Source organism: Dendronephthya gigantea, unplaced genomic scaffold (assembly GCF_004324835.1).
Source record: "Dendronephthya gigantea isolate DGI-Jeju-01 unplaced genomic scaffold, DenGig_1.0 000103F, whole genome shotgun sequence".
Lineage (NCBI taxonomy): Eukaryota > Metazoa > Cnidaria > Anthozoa > Malacalcyonacea > Nephtheidae > Dendronephthya > Dendronephthya gigantea.
The window spans coordinates 64,443-78,723 of record NW_021163113.1 but is presented as its reverse complement, the minus strand read 5'-3'; the positions used below and the strand labels follow the sequence as shown (position 1 = coordinate 78,723).

Sequence of the window (14,281 nt, the reverse complement as noted above, 5' to 3'; positions counted from 1 at the left end):
AAACCACATAAAAAGACTAGGTAAAACCATTTACATTACAAAAATCGTGCTCCAGGTCAGGTCCAGGACTGGTTGATGATTACATGGGAAAACCTGGCCAAAGTGCGTTTAAATTATGACGTGAGCTTTTGCAAGTGCCAAATTAAAATACGGTTAACAGTCACCAGTAATTGCCTCTATAAAAACTAACATGCCACCCAAATTAGCGGACTACGATTCGTGAACATTGGCAAGAGCCCAATATCCCATACAAAGACAGAGATACGCAAGTAAATTAAATTATATGAAATCATTAAGACAAAATAACCTTATACCTGACAAGAAGCGACAGTCACTTCAATCCAACTAAAAAGTACTAAAAGCTATCATAAAGAAAATTATCATATGTGGGCGAGAAAAGATCTGTGAGTTGCGCAGCAATTTCTGCCTATCACAAGCTAGTCTAATGCGACACTACAACATACATTACAAAGGCAAGGTTAAATTGATTTTAAGGGCAAAGTTCTCCAAAGGTGACAACGATCTCTCCACGGCAACATTTCTTGTTATAGGGATTGTAGTATTCTGTGACACAGCATTTGAAGTCAGATTTCTTCCTGTGAACTTCACCACAACAGCAAACATGAGTCATTTGATTATAATCCGTTCGACCACAATCCTTTCCTGAAAGATAACAATATATAATGATGATATAAAGTGCATCGAGGTTGATTTGCTGAAGACTTCCTGGAATGATATCCTGGAAATGTGGAAGTGATTAAATAAATCAAACTTAGATTCTATTTTGGTTTTCTTTCAACCGTGAAGCTAACACATTTCCCAGATTCCAAGACAATGTAATAAGCATTTACCTGTAACATGAATTTCCACATGACATAGTATATCAGTACTATATAAACTGGCATTGCGCGTATACTTGTACATCAGAGTGTGTTCACCAACACAGAACCATCCAGTGGTATTTTGGGGATTATCTGGGCTTGCTGTGGTCTGACAAGAGGGAACAGGTTTCGACCAACTCACCAACACCTTTGTCTCACCTGTTCGTACTTCTGCTTTCACTATTTGGGTCCCAGGACATGTGCATACTGCAATAAAGATGTCTCGCATTACCTAATTTTAGTGTGCAGTGATAACCAATTTGTGCAGTGATAAAAGTACAATGTTCAGTTACAAATTGAGAAATGTTCAGTGACAAATTGAGAAATGTTTAGTGATAAAATGAGAAATGTGCTGTGATAAATGATATTTTCTCAACAGACCTCACTCTTCTGAGATGGGTTAATCAGTAACTGTCGCCCAAAATGCTGGAAATCAACGCAGAGGGACTCAAAAATACAAAGAATTCTTTGTGAGAGATCCTGCAGACCCCCTACAATTACCCAATCTTAATTTTTTAATATTCCCCTCCCCTCCATTACACTATTTTGATTATATGTGCAGTGATAAAAAATTCTTAAAATTAGCTGATTAATTGTGTTTTTTTTGTGATGAGTGTGATCTCTACAAACTGTATCAAATTAAGAAGTTAGCACAGAGTAAATGTCTTCTGATATTATTCACACGTATTGTTAGGGAATTCTTTTGGTATGGGTAGGTTGTTATATAGTCTTAGAGACCCCCCCCCTCTCCCCAGACACGATCCTGGGAAACGATACTTTTGCTAATGGAGTGTATATATGTTTTTAGACATCATTTCAAAAATGGGTCGCGCACAACAGGGCTTCAGGAAAGTTTTTGTCCTCAATGGGTGAGCTGTAAAACATGTAAGGCTCCGTTTACATGAGACCTGAACGAAGATCAAGATTTTCCACAAGTCTAAATACGGCCGATACGAATTCCGAGATTCACCCCATCTTCGTAACTCCTGTACTGCAGGCTATTTTTTCAAGATGGCGCCTTTAAATACCGTATCACTGCTCGTTTTGCAATATCATTATGCCATTGCTATTGCAGCGTGTTCTACTGGGGCCTGGGCCGATGTTATCTTCATCTTATTTTCAACCAAGCAATTCCTAATGTCAAATTGAACTTAATTTCATTCGAAATCAACTCGCTTATATACTGATGCTTTGAATAGTGGAATTAATAGTAAATTTAAACTAATATCACGAAAAGAAGCCATTGGGTTTCTATCGTTTTTTATGCATATCTCCAAGTGAAAAAATCAATCCCAGTTCCATTAAACCTACACTGTTGAGCACAATTAAAGTTTGACACTTGTAATATATTGCATACTTTGCAAGCTTCTAGCTATTTCGGGGTTTACCTAAGGCGTTGAACTGACTGTATATACATAATAGACCATGCGGGGTTACCAAAAAAGCTTGCGGGGTTACCATGCGGGGTTACCATGCGGGGTTACCATGCGGGGATACCACGCGGGGTTACCATGCGGGGTATAATAACTGTATTTTTCCTTTCTAAGAGCACCAGGGGCCGGTTTTATTAAGCCCGTTTAGGTGGTCTAGCTTAAACGGTGGATAAGTCAAAATTAAATAACATGCACTCTTACATCTCTCTTGAATGAGTCAACTTGAATATTATGTAATGAGTATGTAGCTGTAAACAGTATCTTTGTATTAAACTGAAAAACATTTAGTTCTTTGTTGAATAAAACGGCAGACTTGCTTTCTTTTTTGAAGTTATCCATCGTTTAAGCTAAACGAGCTTGATACAACTGATTCCTCGAAAATTTCTGTCAAGTTTCGTTTCTTTGGGCCGCAGGTTTCTATTGTTTTTTAATGCGCATATCTCCAAGCCAAAAATTCGATTAAGTTCCATTACACCTACACCGTTGAACACAATTAAAGTTTAAGCGTGACACTCGTATACTCTGCACGCATGTATTTCGGGGTTTATGTTAAGGCGTTTAAAGACCCGTTCACATGCATGCATTTACGATTTTTGCTGCGATTTTTACGCGATTTTGTGAACGAGTAACTAGTTGCGAATTCCCTGATTTATAAGAACCCTTATTTGAATGTCATGCAGTGACTAATTCACTGATTTGTGTCTATAAAAAAAAGAAAATAACACATAAAATCGCAGCGAAACCTGAGAGCAGATTCGTGGTAACGAAACTCACTACGCGACATGAATTTTTCCATTAGTATTCTTCTGTTAACAAAAGATGAGACGCCAAAGGTGAGTTTACGACATCCGTGAGAGCAAAAAAAAATATTAAAAATTGGTATTATATTCCTAATAAAACGAATAAGCAAATTTTCAATTTTCGCAAAAATTAGATAATTTATTCTTTCCTTTGAGCCAGCAGAAATTGTAGCTAACACACACCCAACTTCATACAAAATGTTTGATTACTGGCGATAGAAATCAAAGTCCTTGACCCTTACTTTGGGTACGTGATTAACGGCATTAAAGTTCACAATCCTGATGAAAAGTAACACAGACAATTGCACAGAAAAGTCCGAGTTAACGGACGCTAGTAGATTTTGCTCATAGAGCCACCTTAACATGTTTTTTTTTCCATCTTTACCTTTTGAAACACATTCTACTCCAGCGTCTCGGACATGACTGAAATAATTTTCTCCCCAACCACTATGAGGACAACTTATCAAATTCTGCTCCATTCCTTTGCATCCAACCCCGCATAACCATATGCGTCCAGAACCATGAGGAACCTGACCTCCCTGAAGAGCTCTAACAGCATCTTGATAACCAAGTTGACGACACACAACTCTAGCATCTTTAAAATCCCATCCATAATCACAGATTGTTCCCCATTGTCCGTTGAAGAACACTTCAACACGTCCTGTTCCATTTTTACTTAAAGATCCTTGTAACCGCAGCGTTATATTAGCTGGAATATTTAAAATATCTAAATAAAGCTTGTGTGAGTCATTGCGACATCAATTTTTTTTTAACTCTTTTACGGACTCGAGGTTTCTACCATTTTCCGTACGTTCTGTTTACGCAAGGTTATCTTAGCAAGTATTTACCCTATGAATACTCAGAAGGTTTCATTTGAAAGCTTAAAGTATCATATTTCATCTGATGTATTTGTTTTTGCAATTCATAACTATCCCCGTCCGGATTGAACATAATCCCAAAATTACATGCGACCGCATCGTTAAAATTTGCGAAGAACAGCCACACGTTTGGCTGAAAATCAATAAAATACATCGTCTGAATGATTTTTACCGGTAAAATCGATTTCCGGGGCATCTGGTTTCCTAGGATACACATATCAAAACATACAGCCCGAAAGACGCCCGAAGGAGATTTCCGCCCGACCGAGTGTTTGTGCAAATTCCCACATTTAAGGAAAAATATGTAATCTGGCGTATGATATTTAGTACAAAAATAGAGCATTTTTATTAAAAATCTCTTTGAATACAATTTTGACACAAATGATAGCGATATTATCTTTATTGAACGACGTTTCGATGCTAAAACGTGCATCATTTTCAAGTTATGATAATTACATTTAAATTGCGTTGATTTTAAACGGTTCATGTCACGTTAGTATATATTGCGCGAGCATGCTTAAGATCATGTAGACTTGCTACAAGTCGACTCTTTAAACCCACACGCGAGCTTGAAAAATAAATTATATTAATTACATAAATCAGATTTAATTTAAATTGATGAGATGTGCTTTGTAGATGAGACCATAGAAATCCTGGTCAACAAAGCATTCCATAATGAATGGTTCAACAAGACATATCACCTTCAGCTTGAAAGATCGGAACTCAATCACTTGTTGAACTTGGCCGTGAAGAATCAACTTTTTCAGTTAGATGGTAGACTGTACCAACAAGTAGACGGCGTTGCTATGGGATCACCACTTGGCCCCTTGATGGCAAACAGCTTCATGTGTTCCATTGAACAAAAGCTTGTGGATAACCATCGTATGCCCCCCTTTTACAACCGGTTTGTCGATGACACAATTACCACCCAAGAAAGTTTAGCATCCGCAGAAGAATTTCTCAACACCTTGAACAACTGCCATTCAGCGTTGAATTTCACAATGGAATGTGAAGTTGACGGAAAGCTGCCCTTCCTGGGTATGGAGGCAATAAGAACAGGTACCAAAATCGAAACTAAAGTCTACATAAAACCAACTAATACCATAGGCAGCCCAGACTTTGACTTGCGCGTGTGATACTCGCGCGCGTGTCGCGCTTACGTTGTTTACTTCGTCTATATATTATGACAAGGTAGGAAAGAGTTTATCAAAATATGACAGATATACCTTCGTAAATGTATAATTATCTAAAAAATTACTTGAAGAAGCGCCACAAAAACTACAACCTAATAATTACCGATGATTAAACTACATTACCCTGCAGTTTCCATGTTTTAAACAACATCTAAAGCCTTCAAATTAGCGAAGTAAAACAGAAATTCATACGGAATTTTGGGAAAACTATCCGAGGGTCACTCCGCCTAAGGAAACGTCATCTTTTTTGAGATATTAACTAAACGCTCATTGGCTTACCTGCAGGACCACCAATGAGAACCAATGAGCGTTTAGTTAATATCTCAAAAAAGATGACGTTTCCTTAGGCGGAGTGACCCTCGGATAGTTTTCCCAAAATTCCGTATGAATTTCTGTTTTACTTCGCTAATTTGAAGGCTTTAGATGTTGTTTAAAACATGGAAACTGCAGGGTAATGTAGTTTAATCATCGGTAATTATTAGGTTGTAGTTTTTGTGGCGTTTCTTCAAGTATTTTTTTAGATAATTATACATTTACGAAGGTATATCTGTCATATTTTGATAAACTCTTTCCTACCTTGTCATAATATATAGACGAAGTAAACAACGTAAGCGCGACACGCGCGCGAGTATCACACGCGCAAGTCAAAGTCTGGGCTGCCTATGCTAATACTGGCCTTCTCCTCCACCACCAAAGCCATGTCGATCACAGATATAAGAAATCTCTGATAGTTACCATGCTGAATCGTGCATTCCGTTTGTCATCATCCTGGAAACATTTCGTTGAAGAATGTGATCGTTTAAAGAACGTCTTCCTCAATCTACGATATCCCCTCAGACTTATTGACTCAATGATCGCAGAGTTTGAAACGAAGAAATATACAGAAATCAACAGTTCTGCTCGGACAGAACATGTAAAAGAGGATATAATTTGTGTAGCCCTGCCGTTTAAAGATCAAAAGTCATCTGATATTGTACGAAGACAACTTGCAAGCCTTGGTTCGATGATCGGTAGAATATTAAAGCCCATTTTTAAGAGTAGAAAGCTTAAGGATGAGTTAAAAGTCCGTGAAGTTAAACCACCAATTGTAAATCAACAGCGCGTTGTATATAGATATAAATGTGATCTGTGCGATGCAGATTATGTTGGCTATACTGGTCGACACTTACATTAACGCATTGACGAACACAAGCGGTCGGTAATCGGGAAACATGTAATCGAATGTCATGGTGAAGATACGTCGAGGCTTGAGAGTTGCTTTTCAATTCTTCGGAAATGCCAAGGAAAGTATGGCTGCCTTCTTTTCGAGATGTTGCATATTAAGGAACTATCACCATCTTTGAACACTCAATCGGACTCTATTCGTTCTAAACTTTATACTTAATCTGGAAATGTTTAGTTTCTGTATATATGTATGTTTTTGTGTGTGTTCGTATATGTGTGTACGTATTTATATAATAACGTAAAGAATTCAAGCAATTTCATTGGTCGAGAGCCATGATCTATAAGAGGACAGACGCACGGAATGACGTCACAGCAATTTTCTTGTTTTTAAATTGCAAACAAATAATTCAATTAATTTTGGATTTTTTTCAGTTTTATTATATAAAACAAATAGATTACAGTGAACCTATACAATGAAATCTATAACTGAACAGACAACGGTTCATTGTAATCTATTTGTTAAATATATAATTTAAGTAGACTAACGCCTGTATTCTAAAAGCTCACTCACACTCAAACTCATTGAGTGGGAGATTTTAATCTTTTCATAACGTTTCAATGGCGGTATTTTCAGCCGAACAGGGGCTTGATTTTCAGTGATTTAGCTTATATCTTTTCATCTATTGAGAGAAAACTTTCTCATTGATCAGCATTAACAAAATTTATATGTCACACCATATGAGTGTGAGTGTGAGTGAGCTTTTTGAATACAGGCGTAAGAATGACAAAATTTAGATCTAATTTATGTAGTTAATATAATTTAACTAATCAACTGCATGATCTTAAGCATGCTCGCGCAATATATACTAACGTGACATGAACCGTTTAAAATCAACGCAATTTAAATGTAATTATCATAACTTGAAAATGATGCACGTTTTAGCATCGAAACGTCGTTCAATAAAGATAATATCGCTATCATTTGTGTCAAAATTGTAAAAATAGAGCAGAATTTTATAAACAAAATGGTGGGCGAACCGTCGCTTTTGGCTAAAAAGAAACGAAGATACAACGCTACAAAGATAAGGCATTGCATCAAACTTGCCAAAATGCATCTTTATGATTGAGTGAGACATTTGTTTGTTGAAATATCTCGATAACTCGCCTAAAACGCGATGAAAATTTACGAAATCAACACAAAAGTAAGATTATGATATTTACTATTCAGTCGTAGAATTTTCATTTCCCAAGTATTCGTTATGCCCAAGTTTTTAAATTTTGAATTCACCCGTCCTCGGGGACGGATATTACAGGGCGGATCACATAATGAGTTTTAACAAAAGATGAGACGCTAAAGGTGAGTTTGCGACATCCGTGAGAGGGAAACAAAATATTTAAAAAATTGGCATTATATTGACGATGAAATGATTTAGCAAATTTTCTATCATCGCAAAAATTAGATAACTTATATATTCTTTGCTGTAAACAGAAATTGTAGCTAATTTAAGGCGAACTTCATACAAAATGTTTCATTACGATAGAAATCATAGTCATTGACTCGTACTTTGCGTGATCACCGGCATTAAAGTTTACAATCCTGATAATACAGTTACACAGACAATTGCACAGATTAAATCCGAGTTAACACACGCTTTTGAGCCTCAGGTATAAATGTCGTTAAGTCGTCCAGCTAATTCAACCCATTTTTAAAGATTTAGTAGGTCAAGTTTTTAAAATTAAAATTGTGTCAGAACAGCAGGAAAAAATCACTTTAAAATGAGAAATAGGAAAACATTTTCGTTTTTCAGAAATATGCTCAGAGAGCCCCCTTAACATGTTTATTTTTGTAACTTTACCTGTTGAAACACATTCTACTCCAGCATCTTCGTAATGACTGCAATCATGTTCTCCCCACCCTCTATGAAAACAACTTGTCAAATTTTGTTCCATTCCTTTGCATTGAACCCAGTTTAACCATATCCGTCCAGAACCAGGAGGAACCTGACCTCCCTGAAGAGCTTTAACAGTATTTTGATAACCAAGTTGACGACAAACAACTCTCGCATCGTTGAAATCCCATGCATTATCACAGATTGTTCCCCATTGTCCATTGAAGAACACTTCAACACGTCCAATTCCATTTTTACTTAAAGGTCCTTGTAACCTCAGCGTTTTATAAGCTGGAATATTTAAAGTGAAGCTTATGCTAATGCTTTGAATAGTGAAATTAATAGTAAAGTGAAACTAATATCACGAAAATTTCTGTTTTCGTTTCTCACGCGACCGACTGATCGACCGAGCGAGAGACCAAGCGAGCAACCGACCGATCGACCGACTGACTCGTTTGAAATTTCGCCACACATCACAATTCTGCAAAGTTTCAAAGAAACTTTGCACTAAAAATGAAACACCAAAGACGAGCTTGCGACATTACGTGACAACAAATAAGAAAGATTATAAAAACGGCTATTATGTTCCCAATAAAATGATTTAGCAAATTTTCTAATAAGATAACTTATTCTTTCCGGTAAGCAAGCAGAAATTGTAGCTAATACACGCCCAAGTTCATACAAAATGTTTGCTTTCGATAGAAATCATAGTCATTGACTCGTACTTTCGTGATTAACAGCATTAAAGTACACAAGCCTGATAATAGAGTTACACAGACAAAAGACTTTCGTTTAAGACGTCAAACGCGGAAAGTCTTATGTTACACGGAATTTGATTGGCTCCTCAAAACTATCGAGCCAATCAAACTTCGTGTAACACCTGACTTTCCGCGTTTGACATCATTATGAAATAGGTCTATTCCACAGATAATGGAAACCTTACGCAAACAGGACGACACCTTCGTAATGGCGTGTAGAAATGGCGTTGCTTCCGCTTTTGCTAATCCATTTATATGCATAGATTAGAAACAGCGGGAGCAATGCCATTTCTTACACGCCATTACGAAGGTGCCAGACTCTTTGTGTAAGGTCTCCAAAGTCCGAGTTAACGAACACTGTTAGATATATGCTCATTGAGCTACCTTAATATGTTGTTATTTTCTGTACCTTTGCCTGTTGAAGAACATTCTACTCCAGCGTCTTCGGAGTGCCTGCAATCATGTTCTCCCCATCCATTGTGAGAACAACTTATCAAATTTTGCTCCATTCCTTGGCAGTCAACCTCATCTAGCCATATCCGTCCTGAACCATGAGGAACCTTACCTCCGTGAAGAGCTCTAACAGCATCTTGATAACCAAGTTGACGACAAACAACTCTAGCATCTTTGAAATCCCATCCGTCATCACAGATTGTTCCCCATTGTCCATTGAAGAACACTTCAACACGTCCTGTTCCATTTTTACTTACAGATCCTTGTATCCTCGTTTTGTTTGATATCTTTTTATTTGCATTCGACATATTAACAGTCTTATTCCCTCTTAAGTGCAGATTCGTGGTAACTACGCGACGTGAATTTTTCCAGTAAGGTTCTTCTGTCAACAAAAGATGAGACGCCAAAGGCGAGCTTGAGGCATTGCGTCGCAGTAAATAAGAAAGATTAAAAACTTGTATCATGTTCGCAATGAAACCATTTTGCAAATTTCTAGTAGCGTAAAATACGATCATTCATTCTCTTCTGTAAGTAAGCAGAAATTGTAGCTAATACACGCCCAACTTCATGCGAAATGTTTCATTACGATAGAAATCATAGTCATCGACTCGTACTTTGCGTGATCACCGGCATATAAGTTCACAATCCTGATAATATAGTTACACAGACAATTGCACAATTTAAATCCGAGTTAACAGACGCTGTTGAACCTCAGGTATAAATGCCGTTAAGTCGTCCACCTAATTCAACCCATCTTCAAAAATTTACTAGGTCAAGTTTCTGGCAGGAGGAAAAATTACTTTTAAGTGAGAAATAGGAAAACATTTGCTTTTTTTAAATATATGCCCATACAGCCACCTTAACAAGTTTATTTTTTGTATCTTTACCTGGTGAAAAACATTCTACTCCAGCGTCTTCGTCATGACTGCAATCATGTACTCCCCATCCTAGATGAGAACACCTTATCAATTTTTGTTCCATTCCTTTGCATCCAACCTCGTCTAACCATATCCGTCCAGAACCATGAGGAACCTGACCTCCGTGAAGAGCTCTAACAGCATCTTGATAACCAAGTTGACGACAAACAACTCTAGCATCTTTGAAATCCCATTCGTCATCACAGATTGTTCCCCATTGTCCATTGAAGAACACTTCAACACGTCCTGTTCTATTTTTGCTTACAGATCCTTGTAACCTCATTTTGTTTGATATCTTTTTATTTGCATTCGACATAATAACAGTCTTATTCCCTCCTAAGCGCAGATTCGTGGTAACTACGCGACGTGAATTTTTCCAGTAAGGTTCTTCTGTTAACAAAAGATGAGACGCCAAAGGCGAGCTTGAGGCATTGCGTCGCAGTAAATAAGAAAGATTATAAACTGGTATCATGTTCGCAATGAAACGATTTTGCAAATTTCTAGTAGCATAAAATACGATCATTCATTCTCTTCTGTAAGTAAGCAGAAATTGTAACTAATACAACGCAAACTTCATGCGAAATGTTTCATTACGATAGAAATCATAGTTATCGACTCGTACTTTGCGTAATCACCGGCATTAAAGTTCACAATCCTGATAATATAGTTACACAGACAATTGCACAATTTAAATCCGAGTTAACAGACGGTGTTGAACCTCTGTCACGTATAAATGCCGTTAAATCGTCTACCTAATTCAAACCATTTTCAAAAACTACTAGGTCAAGTTTTTGGCAGGAGGAAAAATTACTTTTGAGTGAGAAATAGGAAAACATTTGCGTTTTTCAAATATATGCTTATACAGCCACCTTAACAAGTTTATTTTTTTGTATCTTTACCTGGTGAAAAACATTCTACTCCAGCGTCTTTCTCATGACTGCAATCATGTTCTCCCCATCCTCTATGAGAACAACTTATCAAATTTTGCTCCATTCCTTTGCATTCAACCTCGTCTAACCATATCCGTCCAGAACCATCAGGAATATGATCTCCCTGAAGAGCTCTAACAGCATCTTGATAACCAAGTTGATGACAAACAACTCTAGCATCGTTGAAATCCCATCCATCTTCACAGATTGTTCCCCATTCTCTATTGAAGAACACTTCAACACGTCCTGTTCCATTTTTACTTAAAGATCCTTGTAACCTCAGCGTTTTATAGGCTGGAATATTTAAAGTCAAGCTTACGGTGATGCTTTGAATAGTGGAATTAATTTTAAAGTGAAACTAATATCACAAAAAATTCTGATTTCGTTTCTCAGGCCCGTAGGTTTCTGTCTATTGTTTTTTAACAGATCTCCAAGTGAAAAATTTAATTCGAACTCTATCTATTATTCCGACACTGTTCCACACAGTTAAAGCTTGGTATTTGTACACGTTGCACGCTTGTTTATCGGATTTTACGTTTAGGCGTTTAAGGTTTATAGAGTACAACATTTTTTTAATTAACTATTTAAACCATGCGAAATTTGAATACACGTTACGCTATAGCATTCCGTACAAGTTAAGTAAGGTGAAACAATTGGGATTATTATTAGAGTGACGAGCATACCTGTGACACCAATTCTTACGTGACATTGGATGCCAAATGTTTGATACTTGTTGCTGTACGTGTAATTGTAGTACCGTGCGTAATTACCAATAGAAAACAAGCCAGTAAGTTTTGGATTAGCGGGATTTGGTGTGGTCGGGCACCTAGGCTTTGGTTCTGTCCAACTGACTAAGATCTTCTCGTCCTGGCCTTCTTCAACTTCAGAATTTACTGTTTGTGTGCATGGGCAATCACAAGCTAAATTGGAAGATAAACTATTTGGAATTTACAAGTTTATTAAAAAAAGACTAAAGAAAGTACAATTAGGATGTCGAAAACTTCACAAGTACATACGAAATATTAAAGATGATGTAAAGTCCGTTCTGCGCATATATTCTGGGCATAACAATGTTTGTTTACGTTGGTTATATAATCTTTACATGACGTATGAATCGTTTTAATTTTCTTATTTTCTTCTCGCTCGACCGGCTGTGATCTGTGATGAATATGTTTATTTTATATAATATTTTGAAGAAAATCTTATTATATTTTGAAGAAAATATAAAGCGAAGCTTGTAAATAAACCGGCCGTTATTTAACACTATGTATTTGTAATTGTAGGACAAGCGAGAAGGTAGCGTCTGTAGCGACGACAAATAGCCTCGCCATCTCGTGTTCTCATTCAACAAATAAATTCTTGGAGCATTCGTTTCAGCATAATCTGGCTTTTTTCTAGCAGCCTTATGATAAGATAAGTTATCTTCGTCACTCGTAATTCGAGCCTCTTCGCCTTGCGACATAAAATAGAATAATTGTGCTCCCGAACTGCCGTTTGTAATACAACGCGCAAATATCGCATTCATTAACATTCCAAAAGTTGCTCCCCCACTGATGGAATGTGTTGCTGCGCGGAATATATGCGCAGAACGGACTTTACCTCATCTTTAAAGAACTCAAATCATTACTCTAACTGCTGGCTTGATTACCAGCGACTTGCGGGCTCGAGTTTAATGAGGTTATTCAATAACAAAAGTTAATAGCGAGGAAAGCACGCGTGATCTGGAAGTTAGGTGTTCCTGTCGAGGTGCTCTAAGTCAGCCCACGTGTTATATTGCGTGCTCCCTCCCTTTGCGGTCATTAGTTGCTCGGCACGCAAAGTGTAACAAGACTAACAAAAATTTTTAATGGTTTACATTGAAAGAACCTAAACTTCGTCCTAATGGATTTACACACGGCTGATGCGTCTTTGGGAGAGTCTTCTACCCCAACTGCAACGGGCACCAAAATCAACTGGAGCGCTTCCTTTCAGTCACCAGAGTTTCTCTCAGGGCTTCAGAGCGCAATGGGTAGCGTTGCGTCCACGTCTTTCCATCACTCTACGACGCATTTGGAACAATTGGGGGATGCGCTCCAATCCACTTCCACCACACCAAGATAACTCGTTTCTGGCTCAACAAGGTACGTTATACACTCCTTCGTTTGTTACGGCTTTAAGCGGTAGTACTTTCACTCAACACCTTCCCTCTATGATGATGACACCGAAATTTTTGCATCCTCTAATGACTGCTGCGATCTGGTTACGAAGGTAAATAGTGATCTTGAAAATATTGATACAAGGTATCAATTTACAAAAGGTGATAACAAGGACAACGTAAGAACAAGCGGTACATGAGAGGACAAGAGACAGAGACGTCACGACACGATGACAATACGAAGTAAGGACTAAAATAAATTGAAAGGGATAGAGTTGCCTTAAACATTAAGAGAAGGCTTAAGTTTGGTGATGAGGAGACTCTCATGTATCATTAGCTCATAAGAGTCAAGTGAGGAAGAGAGGATTCTAAATTCGTCAAAGCTAGCCGGGTGTCCGCAAGCCTTTAGGTGCGAATGTATACTGGACATAACAGGGCTTGAGGTCTGTTTACCAGTGATAGATGATATTCTCAAGTGCTCTGATATTCTGGTGTGTAAATGACACGTGGTTTGACCCACGTACGACGCGGAACACACAGCAAAAAATCATTTTCTTATTTCAAGAAAAAAAAAACTCATTTTAAGAAAATTTTCTTAAAATGAGTTCAAATTTTCTTGGGAGAATAATAAGAAAATTTTCTTACTGTTTTTCTTAAGAAATTTTTTCTTAAGAAAATTTTCTTAGAATAAGAAAAATTGCACACAAATAATTTCTCAGTTTAAGAAAATTTTCTTGAAATTAGTCCAAAATTTCTTATAGAATGTTCATATAGAGAAAAATTTTCTTAAGAAATTTGTCTTAAGAAATATTTCCAAGAAAATATTTTCTTATAATAAGAAAAGTTAATTCT

The 14,281-nt window shown here is 37.2% G+C and overlaps 1 protein-coding gene and 1 pseudogene across 1 annotated transcript; one reads left to right on the top strand and one right to left on the bottom strand.

Moving 5' to 3' along the window:
- The first annotated feature begins 4,798 nt into the window (after positions 1-4,798).
- Positions 4,799-6,569, top strand: LOC114534581 (annotated as a pseudogene).
- A 1,369-nt stretch (positions 6,570-7,938) lies between these two features.
- Positions 7,939-10,682, bottom strand: LOC114534580 (deleted in malignant brain tumors 1 protein-like). Its single transcript, XM_028556042.1, has 4 exons — positions 10,337-10,682; positions 9,406-9,831; positions 8,206-8,529; positions 7,939-7,946 (listed from the first exon to the last, which is right to left on the bottom strand). The coding sequence occupies exons 1-4, from the start codon at positions 10,680-10,682 to the stop codon at positions 7,939-7,941; spliced, it is 1,104 nt and encodes a 367-aa protein (XP_028411843.1).
- Between the last annotated feature and the right edge of the window lie 3,599 nt (positions 10,683-14,281).

Excerpts from the sequence above, each read along its gene's own strand:
- LOC114534580 (XM_028556042.1), bottom strand. The coding sequence starts at position 10,682 with ATGTCGAATGCAAATAAAAAGATATCAAACAAAATGAGGTTACAAGGA. Across the intron at positions 9,832-10,336 it reads AGTAGAATGTTTTTCACCAG|AAGAACCTTACTGGAAAAAT; the intron begins GTAAAGATACAA and ends TTTTGTTGACAG. Across the intron at positions 8,530-9,405 it reads ATGTTCTTCAACAGGCAAAG|CTTATAAAACGCTGAGGTTA; the intron begins GTACAGAAAATA and ends TAAATATTCCAG.